The sequence below is a fragment of the Pipra filicauda genome, unplaced genomic scaffold (genome assembly GCF_003945595.2).
Source record: "Pipra filicauda isolate LSUMZ 115617 unplaced genomic scaffold, ASM394559v2 scaffold362_size804934_pilon, whole genome shotgun sequence".
Lineage (NCBI taxonomy): Eukaryota > Metazoa > Chordata > Aves > Passeriformes > Pipridae > Pipra > Pipra filicauda.
The window spans coordinates 109,733-124,960 of record NW_024104490.1 but is presented as its reverse complement, the minus strand read 5'-3'; the positions used below and the strand labels follow the sequence as shown (position 1 = coordinate 124,960).

Below are 15,228 nucleotides of genomic sequence, written 5' to 3'. Positions count from 1 at the left end.
TTGAACTCTTAAAATGTGAAGCTGTTCATGTTTGCTACTAAAATCAACAGCAAACTACAGTGCTCAGCACTGTCACTCTTTTACCATACTTGATGCACTATTGTTGCAACCGTATTATGGAATCATTTTATGTTGGTATTGTATATTTAATCTGTTTTCCAATTTCAGTTTCTCTTGCTGCAAAAAGTGGCCCAGTTATTTAGATTTCAAAAATGTCTCTATTATTGTCTAGACACAAACTACATATGATTCTTTTTTCATTTTCCTCCTCTTGAACCAGTCTAGTAAGCACAGAAAGATGATGATGTTTTGTATCATTGTGTGTATGCGTGTATATACTCCAATAGTATTCCTCTTTGGTAAGTTAGGGAACTGGCTAGGGAGTATGCAGGAAAATCTATAGTGGTTATATTGTGCAGCCCAAATTTAAAACTGAAATGGAATGAGATCCATAATGACCCATTGCAACCTATAGACTCTTCTCTGTGGTTTTCTGAGATACACAACCAGGTAAATAAGCTGAAAGAAAGCGTTTCACTAGACCTTTTCATCCCTCTCTAGAATAATAAAATTTTTATCTAGGATCAGGAAGTTAGCAAGAGATATGTGTGTTTACAACTCCAGTTGCTTAAAACTAGGATATTTAAAATTCTTTCCTGTTCAGTAAAGGCAAAATGTCGTGCTTTTATGCTTTTATTGTAGTTATTCAAAAAATAATATGAGACCTCCAAAGTACAAAATTCATCACTGTGTATTTGTATTTCTTTTACTTGACAAAAACGGAATCTGCTCAGAGGCATGGCTTTTAATTTGATTGACTTTTTTTCACTGCACATTGGGAAGGATGGGGTCTAAGGGCCATGAGTAAATGTGCAGAACTGAGCCTATGAACTGGACACAGTATAGATGAAACGAAAAATGTTGTCTTTGTTTTCTGTCTTTTGACGAATTGAAGAAGCACTTAGCCTTATTTTAATGTATCCTTTGTACTTAATTTCCTTTGAATTACACAGAGTCCCAAAACTCCAGTAAAAAAATATAATTGATGGAGTAGATTTCCCCTTCCCATTTTACTACATTAAAAAAAAATCAAACTACAAATGGAACATAAAAGTTTATTCGTTGATTTTTTACAAATAGGTATAAAGATTTTTTTACTGGAATTTTGCATAATAAGGCTGTAATGTGAAGATTGATATTGAAATAACTTCAAAGTTCTCTTTACAATTCAGATTATACTGAGCAGATTCTCTCTAAAATCTTGGGGATTTTGTTTACTATTCCAGAAGGTAAAGAGTTAATAAGCCAACATGGGAACGTTCAGGCTCGACATTAGGAAGCATTTATTTACAAAGAGGGTGGTCAAACCACAGACTTCCTAGAGAGGTGGTCGATGCCCCAAGACTCTCCCTTCTTAATATGCTTTAAATGATGAGCAGCCCTGCAGTGGTCAGGCAGTTGGGCTAGGTAATCATTACAGGTCCCTTCCAACTGAAATATTCTAAATTATTATGGTGCATACTTTATACTGGAAAAACATTGCTGAAAGGTCCCTAATTCCTATACTAATTATCCAGTTGGTAATTTTTGGGTGTTGAAGGCAGTCTTCTGTCATGTCTTCTACTTCTTTATAATCCTTTTTGGCCTCCCTTTTTTTAATGGTACAAATTTCTGAAACAAGGACTTGAAATTTGGAATTCACCACAGAAATATTACTTGAGTGAATGTTGTCAGAGTAAAGCACAAGGGTCTTTTTAGGCCGTTCCATGAAAATCCTAAATGCTCAGCAAGTACATGATTTTAAGATCCCTTAGATCTCTTCTTCCTGTATCAGAGAACACCTTTCCACTTATATTGAATTAAAGAATATCAGACTATCAAGACAGTGCTAAGATTAAACAGGGCTGTTAAGAAAAGGAATCTTTCTTAGTTCAAGCTGATCCCATCATAGTCGCATTTTTGGAAAAGATTGTGCAGGTTACAACCAAAATGTCACAAACATGTTAAGACTTTTATATGTGATCCCACTGAAACTGTACAAAATCTGAGTAATACCTCACATTGCACCTGGAATGGACTTTTAATGTGTGCTTTATGATGTTCAGTCACTGATAACTTCTTAATAATGACACATCTGTTTATGTTATTTTCCAGGTATAATAAAACACATTCTTTTATATAGCATATTTAATCTTGAAGCTTCCTAAGCATTTAAGAAGTCATACGCTGCTGCAGATACTGTTGAATGTATTCACTTGTGAAACGGGGCATTGTTCATTAGCATGTATAAATTAAACAAATAGTTTAGAACGGAATATGATGAGGAATGCATTATCCACATGAACTCATGTGAGCAATTCAGGACAGCAGAATACAACTATCTACTCTGAGATTTGGCAAGAATCAGAAAGCTAATACTCTTATAGGAAAAACAATGAGAAAGGTCTTTTCTTATGTCTTACCTGAAAAAGTATCTGTCTATCAACATGAATGACCTCTTGAATACACCTAGAACACTGACATTAGTTCACTAAGGGTACCAGAGGAGTGATCAAATTCTCCTTAGCATTGTCTTTTAAAGAAACAAGAAAATTTTTATAAATTACAAATTGGAGTGAAAATTTTCATTTTCATGACAAGTTGAAGGGGTATGAGTAGTCAATGATTTGAAAGAATTTCAGATTCTTATGATTCTGTTGTTTCTCATATGAACACAACTGTGTTTCCTTTCATTTCTTTTCATTTACAACCTTTTTTTTTCCATGTAATGTGAGGTCTGTCTTTAGCTTGCAAATGTTCTTATGCACCCATGCAATAATATATGTTTTGCTGTGTTATGAATTACACATTTCAGTGCACATCCTGACTTCTACTTCAAAAGGATAAACTTCATTGCTTATTTGTTTATTACATAATATACAGAATAAGGCCACAAATCAAAGTTGGAGATAATTTCACTGTCATTTGGAATGTTATTCTAACATGATACTAATTTTTATTCATGCATGTGTTTTCAGAATCAGATATCTATAGATAATACTACTTGAAAACAAATATTGCAGTTGAATGGACCAGTACAGGTTATCTTGTAGAAATTTCTGTCCACTGGTCAGATATTGTGCTTAGTAATTTGAAGGACCTTTTTTGTTTCTTTTCGACTTCTATTCCATCTCAGGCTTTCCAAAGCTATTATCTTCAGAGTGGTCACACTACATGAAGTGAGTATATGTCCACAGAGTTTTGTAATCTCATTCTAGCTATTAGTTTTGTAATCCACCCAATAGCCTTTAGATAAAGGTGTCCTTTAGTCATTCTGACTTAGATCACAGTGGAATAATGACCTTAAAATCTTCAGCAAGACAAGTCTTCTTTGGGCATAGTACTATGTGGGCATAGTATTTACTGTTAAGTAGAGAGAAACAACAACAAATATTAGATATATTAGAAATATAGTATGATGCAGTGATTAAAAAGCACTGAGTATTCAGAAAATATCTTGGCTCTGGTCTGAATTTGTCTAAACTTGGAGAAGCCAGTTAACATCTTTGGACACTATTCTCATTCTGTAAGACTGAAGGTGGAAAGTTCAGGGTGATCCAGATCCACTCAATAATTTCAATAGTCTGGTAGAAGGTGTTATATCTATTAGAAAACAATTAATTTTTTTTTACTCCTTCCAAAGGGTTGTACTGTCCCCCAGGTACACATACATACATATCAACACACATACGGCGCAACCTGCAAAGTGACAAAATCAATTTTCTCGGCTTTTCTTACTGAGAACTTTGAGGACACATCTGGTATGGTATAAGCATAAAAACCACCTTAGAAAAATATCAAATCTCATTCATTAGACTTTGTACATAAATCATCCCACATCATGAAACCTATATAGCCAAAGTACTTCAGAAGAAGAGCTTTTGGAAGAAAAAAATCTCAGCCTTCCTATTCTTCAGTATAAATGTCCTATGGAGACACACAGGACTGCAGTCCCTAGCCTTGCCAATTCATTATCTTGTTTGAATGTTAAATTAATATTAAAGCTATTTATTCAAAGTTGACTTAGCCACTAGAATAGGAAAGATTAGAAAAATCAGTTGCAAGAAATGAAGTATGAGGAAATCAGAACTCTTTGACAATGTAGTCCTTGGAGTAAATGTGTTGAATGAAGCCAGCGAGTAAATGATAAGGGCCTTTGTGCTCTATATGTACAAAAGCAATTTATCAAGAGTACATGAACTCTCTAGTGACTATAAACCAAGAAGAAACCGAAGTGCAAGAGAAGTCCCTATAAGATTATTTTAAATGCTCAGAAATTTTTCTTTAAAAAGCAGTAAGTATTTTAGGTGCTGCAACATAGTCCGTAAAATAGAAATAAAATTAAATTTGAACACTGGTAGTCAGTAAAATGTGTGATGTCATATGCAGTTCCTTCTTACATAACTTCACGAGAGCATAACTACCTTCATCCTGCAAACTTCCCTTCGCTTTATCTCTAAATTTGTGTGAGGTGAAAAAACTAACCAACTCAAGTAGTAGTGAATTCCTGATGGAATTTATGGTACATCAGTGGATTTACTTTTAACATGTTTAAAAAGGGGGGTTTAGGGTGTATCTTTTCTTTTTTTCCTCTAGAGATTAAGTATCAAACCTTTAACAGTCTCAGTCAATTCTGGATAGCCTCAGTCTTGGTCATCAGTTAATCATAAATTTCTCTTGAACTATGAGTATTGTAGTCTCTGAGTCTCAGCTGAGCAACCTTTTGCCATAGGAATTAAAAATTATTTGTGACCTTTGGAAACTAGTCCTGTTTTGGACTGCATCTGTGGAAGTCCTGTTTTGGACTGCACCGTTAGTGATGAGTGGGGTCATTGATGAGGAGTGGTGAGTCAGGGGTCCATATTGGGAAAATTATGTTTAATATCTTCATCAATAACATAGTGAGAATATCAGCAAATATGCACAAGACACCAAGCTGAGTGGTGTGGCTGATACACCTGAAGGACAGTATGCCAACCAGAGGGACCTGGACAAACTTGAGGAGGTGGTTCCATGGGAACTTCGTGAAGTTCAGCAAAGCCAAGTGCAAGGTCCTGTACCTGGGTTGGGGCACTCCCAGGCATGAGTACAGACTGTGAGATGAACTCACTGAGAGCAGCCCTTCAGAGAAGGACTCAGGGTACCTGAATGGATAAAAAGCTGGTCATGAGCCAGCAATGTGCATTTGCGGCCCAGAAAGCTGACCTTATCCTGGGCTGTATCAAAAGAAGCATGGCCAGCAGGATATGGTAGGTGATTCTGCCCCTTCATTCTGTTCTACTGAGACCTCACTAGAGTACTGCATCCACCTCTGGGGTCCCCAGACATGGACCTTTTGGAGCAAGTCCAGAGGAGGGACACTAAGATGATCAGAGGGATGGAGCACCTCTCCTGTGAGAAAAGGCTGAGGGAGTTGGGGGTTTTCAGCCTGGGGAAGAGTTGAAGAGAAACTTGGGCACGGTTCCAGGGTTACCTTATTGCAGCCTTTCAGTACTGAAAGGAGGCCTACAAAAAGCTGGAGAGGAACTTCTGACAAGGACATGAAGCTGAAAGAGGGTAGATTTAGATTAGATATAAAGGAGAAATTTTTTACAATGAGGCTGATGAGGCACTGGAACAGGTTGCCCAATGGGGTTGTAGATGCCCCATCCATGGAAATATTCAAGATCAGTTTGGACAGGGCTTTGAGCAACCTGGTCTAGTTGATGATGTCCCTGCCTATGGCAGAGGGTTTGGACTAGATGATCTTTAAAGCTCCCTTCCAACCCAAACCATTCTGTGATTCTGTGAATCATCCAGGTGATATTTCTCTGAAAAATAAGTGCATCTGCCAAATATGATGTGTATACATGACGCTTTGGGGTTGTTTTCTTGTCTTTTCTTTACTCTTTACTTATACTTGACCCTTTTCTTTCAGCCTTGGACAAACTTAGTACTCAGCATCTCTACCACCCAACCCAAGTGGAGATTGTGCAGTCCAATGTTGTGTTTGACATCAGCAGCCTGATGCTCTACGGCACTCAGGCTGTCCCTGTGAGACTGAAGATACTGCTTGATCGACTTTTCAGTGTACTGAAGCAAGAGGAGGTGTTGCATATTCTACATGGCTTAGGCTGGACACTTCGAGACTATGTTCGAGGCTACATTCTTCAGGTAGGAAATAAAGCAAAGCATGTTTCCAAATCCAGTTAACTGATTTTTTTGGTTGTTATTGTATGGATGTAGTGATGTTGTGCCCAAAGAGGTACAAGGAAATGTAGTAAATTCAGTCTGGCATGTTTAAGACTAATGATGGTGTTGGCAAAATAAAAGACTCAGTTTTTCCTAAGCTGAAAAAATACAGGTTCCTTTATACCATAGTATTTATTTGTACTTGCTTATGCTTATTGTAGGAAATATCTTGAATACTGCAGATGCTGAGCTTAGCTATCTGCAAGCACGATTTGCTCATCAAAGGCAGTTGACAAAGTTTCAAGGGCTACTGTTTTGACTTACGAAACTGAGATACAAGTCAATAGCTCCTTCATCTTTTCTTTCCTTCTTTAGAAAGACATAAGGTATGGAAGAAAAGAGGTTGTGATCATGGTAGTATTGGAAAGTATCTGTACAGTGTAATGTATAAGCAGAAAAATCCTGTTTATAAGGCCATGTTAGAAAGGAAGCTTTAAATAAAGTGTTACATGCAGATTGGTTGAAATAGATAAACAAACAAAACATAAAATAAGTAAACAAAAACTTGGATGGGCTTGCTTTAAGAATATGGTCATAAATATATATGGGTACTTATCTGAAGAATTTCATTGTCTTTTGGGTTCCAAAGTGATTTATTACATTTTGTAAGACTATTTCTGATTAATAATCTAATACTACACACTTCTGAATTCTCTTAATTGCTACTGACTTTGTGGGAGCTCTGCATCGTGTAGAAGTCATCCAGTTATTGAAGTGGACATGCTTGAAAAACTTTGAAAATTTTAGTTTCTTAGGAAATAATAGTGTGCTTGGCACTTCATAGAAAATATGGGATTCTTTATTCCTGATCTGTGAAATTCTGTCTCTTTGGTTTGTGTCTTTTGTGTGAAGAAGTAAATTAGCTTTATGTGATTCTGTGGAAGTCTTTGCATTCTGTGCTCATATTCTTAAATGCTCTATACCCAGATTTTCACAGAAAAGTGCGCTAAATTGTGGAACAGTTTTAGAAAAAGAGAACTAAAAAGAGAACTACTTTAATAATGAGATCTTGTTATTCTTGGTAGGATATATACTGAATGGAGTTCTTTAACTGTTTTAGGATTCTCTCAGGTGTCTGTTTTGTAAAAGTTAATGGTTACACGTGTTCAAATGCAACAGGATCCTTTTTTTCCATTACCAGTCTAAAATTTACATGCAAGTATGCATCCATGGTACTCATACAGTTGATATTTATGTATATATGATAGAAATATTTGTTTATGTGTATTTATAGATATTAGGTATATATAATGAAGATAGATTTATGAGAGATATCTACAGAAATACGTACTGTAATGGCATTACATACATATTGCATCGTATTTTAGATTTCTAGATTCTGAATGCTACTGATCAAGAGGGATGAAGAAATATGATTTGCAAAGGAAAACATGGAAAAAACCCACATCATATCTAAGAGATAACATTAGAAATCTGCTGTTTACTAAATGTGATTAATAGTTAGGCGTAATTATATATTTGCAAGGGCAATAGAACTCTAGCCCATAAGTTGTCAGGGCTGATCAGGAGGGCTTTAACCTAGGTTTGAAGGGGGAAGAGGTTGAAACCAGGCTATCCAGAGATGACCCTGAGGGTGGAAAGCCAGAGTTAGAAGTGAAATCAGCAGCCCAGCTGAAGTGCATGTACACCAATACACACAGCGTGGGTAACAAACAAGAGGAACTGGAAACCATCGTGCAGCGGGAAAGCTGTGCTGTAGTCACCATCACAGAATCGTGGTGGGATGACTCGCATGACTGGAGTGCTGCCACGGGTGGCTATGAGCTCTTCAGAAGGGACAGGCCAGGTAGGAGAGGTGGAGGGGTGGCTCTATATGTGGCTCTCTTAGCTCTGTAGAACTTGAAGTCAGTAATGATAAGTTGAGTGTCTGTGGATCAGAATCAGGGAGAAGGCCAACAATGCTGGTATCCTGGTGGGAGTCTGTTACAGACCACCCAACCAGGATGATGAGGGTGATGAATTATTCTACAAGCAGCTGGCAGATGTCTCAAAATTGCCAGCCCTTGTTCTTGTGGGCGACTTTAACCTGCCGGATGTCTGCTGGAAACTCAACACGGCAGAGAAGAGGCAGTCCAGGAGATTCCTAGAGTGTATAGAGGATAATTTCCTGCTCCAGCTGGTAAATGAGCCTACCAGGGATGGGGCCCCACTAGACCTGCTGTTCACAAACAGAGACGGGCTTGGTGGGAGATGTGGTGGTTGGAGGCTGTCTGGGGCCTTTCAGTGACCATGAAATTACAGAGGTTTCAATACTCAGGGATGCAAGGAGGGCCATCAATAAAACCTCTACGCTGGACTTCTGGAGGGCAGATTTTGGCCTATTCAGAAGACTGGTTCAGAGGGTACCTGGGGAAACAGCCCCTGAAAACAATGGGGTCCAGGAGGGATGGACATGCTTCAAGGAGGAAGCCTTGAACGCGCAGGAGCAGGCTGTCCCAGTGTGCTGAAAGGCAAGCTGGCAGGGAAGATGACTGGTCTGTCTGAACAGGGAGATTTTGAAGGAAATTGGGGGAAAAAGGAGAGCTTACTGGCTATGGAAAAAAGGGCTGGCTACTCACGAAGAGTTTAGGAATATATTTAGTTAATGTAGAAAGAAAATTAGAGAGACAAAGGCACAATTTGAACTCAATCTAGCCACATCTGCTAGCCACAAGAAGTGCTTCTACAAATACAGTAGCAAAAGGAGGGGCAAGGAAAACCTCCACTCTTTGTTGGACATGGGGGGGAACATAAGTACCTCAGCCTTTTCCTCATCTTTGGTGACTAACATCTTCTTTGCCTCAGTTTTCAGCAGTAAGACAGGTTGTCCTCAGAACAATTGGCCTCTGGAGCTGGTAGACAGAGACAGGAAGCCGAATAGCCCCTCTGTAATTCAGGAGGGAACAGTTAGCAACTTGCTAAGCCACTTGGATCCTCACAAGTCTATGGGACCAGATAAGATCCATCCTAGGGTGATGAGGGAGCTGGTGGAAGAGCTTGCCAAGCCACTCTCCATCATTTACCACCAGTCCTGGCTCACTGGGGAGGTCCCAGATGATTGGAAGTTGGCGAATGTCACACCGATCCACAAAAAGGGTCTGAAGGAGGACCCAGAAACTACAGGCCTGTCAGCCTGACCCCAGTGCCTGGCAAGGTTATGCAGCAGATCATCCTAAGTGCAATCACACAACACCTACAGGATGGACAAGGGATCAGACCCAGCCAGCATGGACTTAGAAGGGGCAGGTTCTGTCTAACCAACCTGATCTCCTTTTGTGATCAGCTGACTCACCTGGTGGATGAGGGGAAGGCTGTGGATGTGGTCTATCTGGACTTCAGCAAAGCCTTTGACACCGTCTCCCACAGCATTCTCCTGGAAAAAACTGGCAGTCCACGGCTTGGACAGGGGCACTCTGTGCTGGGTTAGGAACTGGCTGGAGGGCCGGGCCCAGAGAGTGCTGGTGAACGGTGCTGCATCCAGTTGGCAGCTGGTCACAAGTAGTGTCCCCCTGGGGATCAGTGTTGAGCCCACTTCTATTTAATATCTTTATCGATGATCTGGATGAGGAGGTTGAGTCCACCATTAGCAAATTTGCAGATGACACCAAGCTGGGGAGCATGTTGATCTGCTGGAAGGCAGGAGAGCTCTGCAGAGGGACCCAGACAAGCTGGAGAGATGGTCTGATTCCAATCAGATGAGGTTCAACAAGGCCAGGTGCCAGGTCCTGCACTTTGGCCACAACAACCCCCTGCAGCGCTACAGGCTGGGGACAGAGTGGCTGGAGAGGAGCCAGACAGAAAGGGACCTGAGAATTTGGATTGACAAGAAGCTGAACATGAGCCAGCAGTGTGCCCGGGTGGCCAGGAAGGCCAATGGCATCCTGGCCTGGATCAGGAACAGTGTGGCCAACAGGACCAGGGAAGTGATTCTTCCCCTGTACTCAGCGCTGGTGAGGCCACACCTGAAGTACTGTGTCCTGTTCTAGGCCCCTCAGTTCAGGAAGGATATTGAGGTGCTGGAGCAGGTCCAGAGAAGAGCAACGAGGCTGGTGAAGGGACTGGAGCACAAGTCCTATGAGGAGAGGCTGAGGGAGCTGGGGTTGTTTAGCCTGCAGAAGAGGAGGCTCAGGGGAGACCCCATCTCTACAGCTCCCTGAAAGGAGGTCGTAGCTAGGTGAGTGTCGGTCTCTTCTCCTAGGCAGCCAGCAGTAGGACAAGAGGGCATGATTTTAAGCTGTGCCGGGGGAGGTTTAGGTTGTATATTAGGAAGAAATTTTTTACAGAGGGAGTAATCAGACATTGGAATGAGCTTCCCAGGGAGGTGGTGGATTCACCATCCCTGGAGATTTTTAAGATGAGAGTGAATGTGGCACTTAGTGCCATGGTCTAGTAACCACAGTGGTGTTGGATCAAGGGTTGGACTTGATGATCTCGGAGATCTTTTCCAACCTTGTTGATTCTATGATTCTGTGATTACAAGCATGGAATGTAATTCTATGTCCAGTAGTTTTCTTGTTTTAAAGGTGGTAGAATCATGCTTGTATTGATTTTGTTTTCATTGTCTTTTGGAATGATCACAATATATGCAACATATGGATGTTTATACAGAGTGAGATTGTGACCTATGCATCTAAATGATGTAAAGGCCTATATTACACCATTAGGTCACAGTTCAGTGTATCTGGCTAAAACTTGTAGCCCTTGTAGCCCTTGAGGCATGAGTTTTACCATTTTACCATTACTACATTCAACAACAGTATATTAAATATTACATACTTCGCCACACTGCCTGGCGGTTGCGCCACACTGCCCGGCAGTGCCAGGGGTTGCGCCCTCAAGGGAGAGGAGAGGAGGAACTTCGGAGTGCACAGAGGTTTGCCAGTCCAATTTGGGGGAGGGGGAGGGAGATGGACGGGCCGTAGGGTCCCCAGACTGGCGGGAGGGCGGGCAGAGCAGTCCTCTTTGGAGTGTCGCAGGTAAGCAGGAAGGAAGAAGGAAGATCTGTGGTAACACAGTGGGGAGAGGGTAAGGTCAGGGTGGATAGGGGATTCTTCTGGGGGGTTGAGGGGTTTAGGCTGGGCTGGGGCCATGGGAGGTACCCGAGCCCCAGGTGGGTGAGGGGACCGGAACAGTTTGCTTTTGGCTCACCTGCGGCTACTGCCCAGGAACGGTTTGCTTTGGAACTATAGCATCCTGAAAGGGTGCTCAGGGCAAGGGAATGTCCCTGGGAATATCCTTGGGTCCGAGTATAGATGGCTGGGAGAAAAGTAGGGAGTGAAAGGCTTGCCCTAACTGTTTTAATGGGGAAGTAGCTTGTGTGCCCCTATGTGGTTGTGAGCTATGCTAGTGATGGTACATGCCTTCAGCAGGGTCTTCCATGCCAGACAGGTCAAAACTGAAGGGTCAGATAAAATGTGTCCATGGGCAGGATGGGCTCACTAGCCTTCCGGCACTCATCATAGGAGAAGGACAACTCTAATCCCAAACCCGGGAAGATGGAGCTCGCTTAGCCCTGTAAGGCCATCCATCTAAGAGAAAAACACTCTATTTATACTTATGTCCAGAGGACCTCGCTGCCACTGTCCAATCTCGCTAGGCCCTGGCAGATGAACCTTAGGATTAAAGGGTGGGTCCAGTTCTGCGCATGCTGTGTCTCACCTAAAAAACTCTGTTGCGCAGGCTTGAGGGTGATATCCACATTTGCAAAGCCCTGTAGCGACAGGTGAGAGTCGAAATGGCAGGTGAAAGGTGCATTGGAAGCCACAGACCCAACCCTGCATGCAGGCAGTTCAGGATATTGGTCGCCTGAGACTGACCCCGGATATGACAGTCTCTTTCGGCAGCATCCTGAATGACCAAGCAGCCTTTTTCAAGGACAGCACTGCTTGCTCCACACAGAGGGGGGCCTAGAAAAGGTGACCTAACCAAAGCTCACCTCCACCTTCACCCGGTTGGTTAACCGGTTGGCCAACGGGCATCTTCTGATACGGTCAAACAAAGTTTAAGAGACAAAAGCACACACCTGCCTTCAAAGGTGTGCCCAAATTGACACTAGCATGCTGGATCATCAGACCTGTGCTTGATACTGTGGATAGTGGACATCCTGAGCGACGTTCTGCCCTAATTGCCCATGAACTGTCACGTCTCAACACTGACATTGCTGCTCTCAGTGAAGTTCATCTCCATGAGGAAGGCAGCCTTAGAGAACATGGTGCCAGTTATACACTCTTTTAGTCAGGTAAACCCGGAACCAAAAGGCATCTCTCAGGAGTTGGCTTCATGATTAAAACTCTGTTGTCCCTAAACTTGAAAATCTGCTGACAGGTCATTCTGATCGCATTATCTCCTTACGCCTTCCACTCTACAACAACCAACATGTTGTCCTCTTTAGTATATATGCCCCAACTCTCCAAGCTGACCCTGCCGAAAAAGATAAATTTTATACCAACCTGTGTCACCTTACCCAAAAGATTCCAGCAGATGATAAGATCATTATCCTCGGTGATTTCAACACGAGAGTAGGAAAGAACTTTGAAGCCTGGAAAGGAATATTAGGCAAACATGGTGTTGGAAACTGCAACGATATTGGACACCTTCTGCTAGAACTCTGTGCAGAGCAACAGCTCACCATCACTAATACTATCTTTCAGCAGAAAAATAGTCTAAAGACAACCTGGATGCATCCTAGATCTAAGCATTGGCACCTCATTGATTATGTCTTGGTGCGACAGAGAGATGTTTGCAATGTCCATCATACCCACATGATGCCTAGTGCAGAATGTCAAACAGACCATCGACTTATGCACTGTAAACTTAACTTCAACCTTAAGTTCAAACCTAAAAGGGGTGATATTCCAAGGAGGAGACTCCAAGTTAACAATCTTCAAACAGCCATAGTGAGAGAGAGATTCCAAGCAAATCTTCAAATTCGGCTCAAAAATCGTTCTATTGATCCCTCTTCGTGAAACACTTTATTAAAGTGGCACCATATTAAAAACAGTATCCTGCAGTCCTCCGAAGAATCCTTAGGGTTCTCCTGCAAGAAGAACAAGGACTGGTTTGATGAAAACAATCAAGAGATCCAGGTATTGTTGAGGAAGAAGAGAACTGCTCACCAAGCACACCTTGCACAGCCATCTTGTGTAAGAAAAGCAGCCATTCATCTTGCATGCAGCAACCTCCAACAGAAACTCCGTGACATCCAGAACAAGTGGTGGATCAATCTAGCTGAAAAAAATTCAATTATGCACAGTTACGGGTGATTACAGAGGATTCTGTAAGGCCTTGAAAACAGAATACAGGCCTACATAGCAGGTCCAAAGCCCTCTACTCAGCGCTGATGGTCAAACGCTTCTGACAGATAAAACCTCCATTCTGAATCATTGGTCTGAACACTTTCAGACTCTTTTCAGTACTAGCCGTGTAGTGCAAGACTCAGCAATTCAGTGCATTACACAGCAGTCGGTGAAGAATGAATTGGATATTGCCCCCAGTTTAGGAGAAACCCTCAAGGCCATACAGCAGGTGAAAATCGGCAAGGCAGCTGGGGTTGATGGAATTCCACCTGAAGCCTGGAAACATGGGGGCCAAGCACTCCATGCTAAATTTCACGAATTTGTGGTGTGCTGTTGAACTAGGTGAACTACCATCAGACCTTCGTGATGCAGTCATCATCACCTTGTATAAGAAGAAAGGAGTTAAATCAGACTGTTCAAATTACCGAGGTATTACTCTGCTCTCCATTGCTGGCAAAATCCTGGCAAGAATACTTTTCAACAGACTAATACCCACTATAGCAGAAGGAATTCTACCTGAAAGCCAGTGTGGTTTCAGAGCCAACAGGAGTACCACAGACATGGTATTTGTTCTCAGACAACTGCAAGAGAAGTGTAGGGAACAGAACAAAGGTCTCTATGCAACCTTTGTTGATCTCACCAAAGCTTTCGATACTGTGAGCAGAAAAGGTCTGTGGCAGATTTTGGAATGTTTAGGATGTCCCCCCAAGTTCCTTAAAATGATCGTCATGAGGATCAGCGCAGCTGAGTCAGATATGGCAATGCACTTTCTGAGCCCTTTCTAATAACCAATAGTGTGAAACAAGGCTGCGTTCTCACACCAACTCTATTCACAGTCTTCTTCAGCATGATGCTCCAAAGGGCCACGACAGACCTTGATGAAGAAAACGGTATCTACATCCAATATTGTATCAATGGAAGCCTATTCAATGTAAGGCGACTGAAGGCCCACACTAAGACCTTAAACCATCTTGTCTGGGAGCTGCATTACACTGACGACGATGCCCTCATTGCCCACACAGAAGCAGCTCTGCAGTGTTTAACATCCTGCTTTGCAGAGGCTGTTGAGCTTTTTGGGCTGGAAGTCAGCTTAAAGAAGACAGAAGTTCTCTATCAGCCTGCACCTCAGGAAGTCTTCGTCATCCCCATATCACCACTGGTGAACCAGAGCTCAAATCAGTCCAACAGTTTAATTACTGCTGAGGTAGGATCATCTCCTCAGATGGTAAGATCGATGGAGAGATAGACAACAGGTTAGCAAAGGCATGTAGTGCTTTCGGAAAACTCCATAAAAGAGTTTGGCGAAATAAACACCTGAAGAAAAGCACAAAGATCAGTGTTTACAGAGCCATTGTGCTGTCTACTCTTTTATATGGATCTGATTCATGGGTCATCTACTGCCACCACCTGCGACTCCTAGAACACCTCCATCAACACTGTCTCCGTACAATCCTAAACATCCACTGGACTTATTACGTGACTAATGTGTCTGTTCTAGAACAAGCAGCTATCACAAGTATTGAGGCCATGTTGCTGAGAACACAGCTGCGATGGGCAGGACACATCTCAAGGATGAAGGACCACCGCCTCCCTAAGATCTTGCTTTATGGTGAACTTGCCATCGGCTGCCAAAGAGAGGAGCCCCGAAGAGAAGATACAAGGA

General features: G+C 42.1%; 1 protein-coding gene across 1 annotated transcript in view; it reads left to right on the top strand.

Annotated features, from left to right (window-relative positions):
- Window positions 1–15,228, top strand: part of BNC2 (basonuclin 2) — a 329,648-nt gene that overhangs the window by 217,395 nt on the left and 97,025 nt on the right. Inside the window, exon 4 of the mRNA XM_027711939.2 lies at window positions 5,957–6,192. Within this exon, the coding sequence (XP_027567740.1) occupies window positions 5,957–6,192 (236 nt within the window). The remainder of the gene's footprint in view (window positions 1–5,956; window positions 6,193–15,228) is intronic.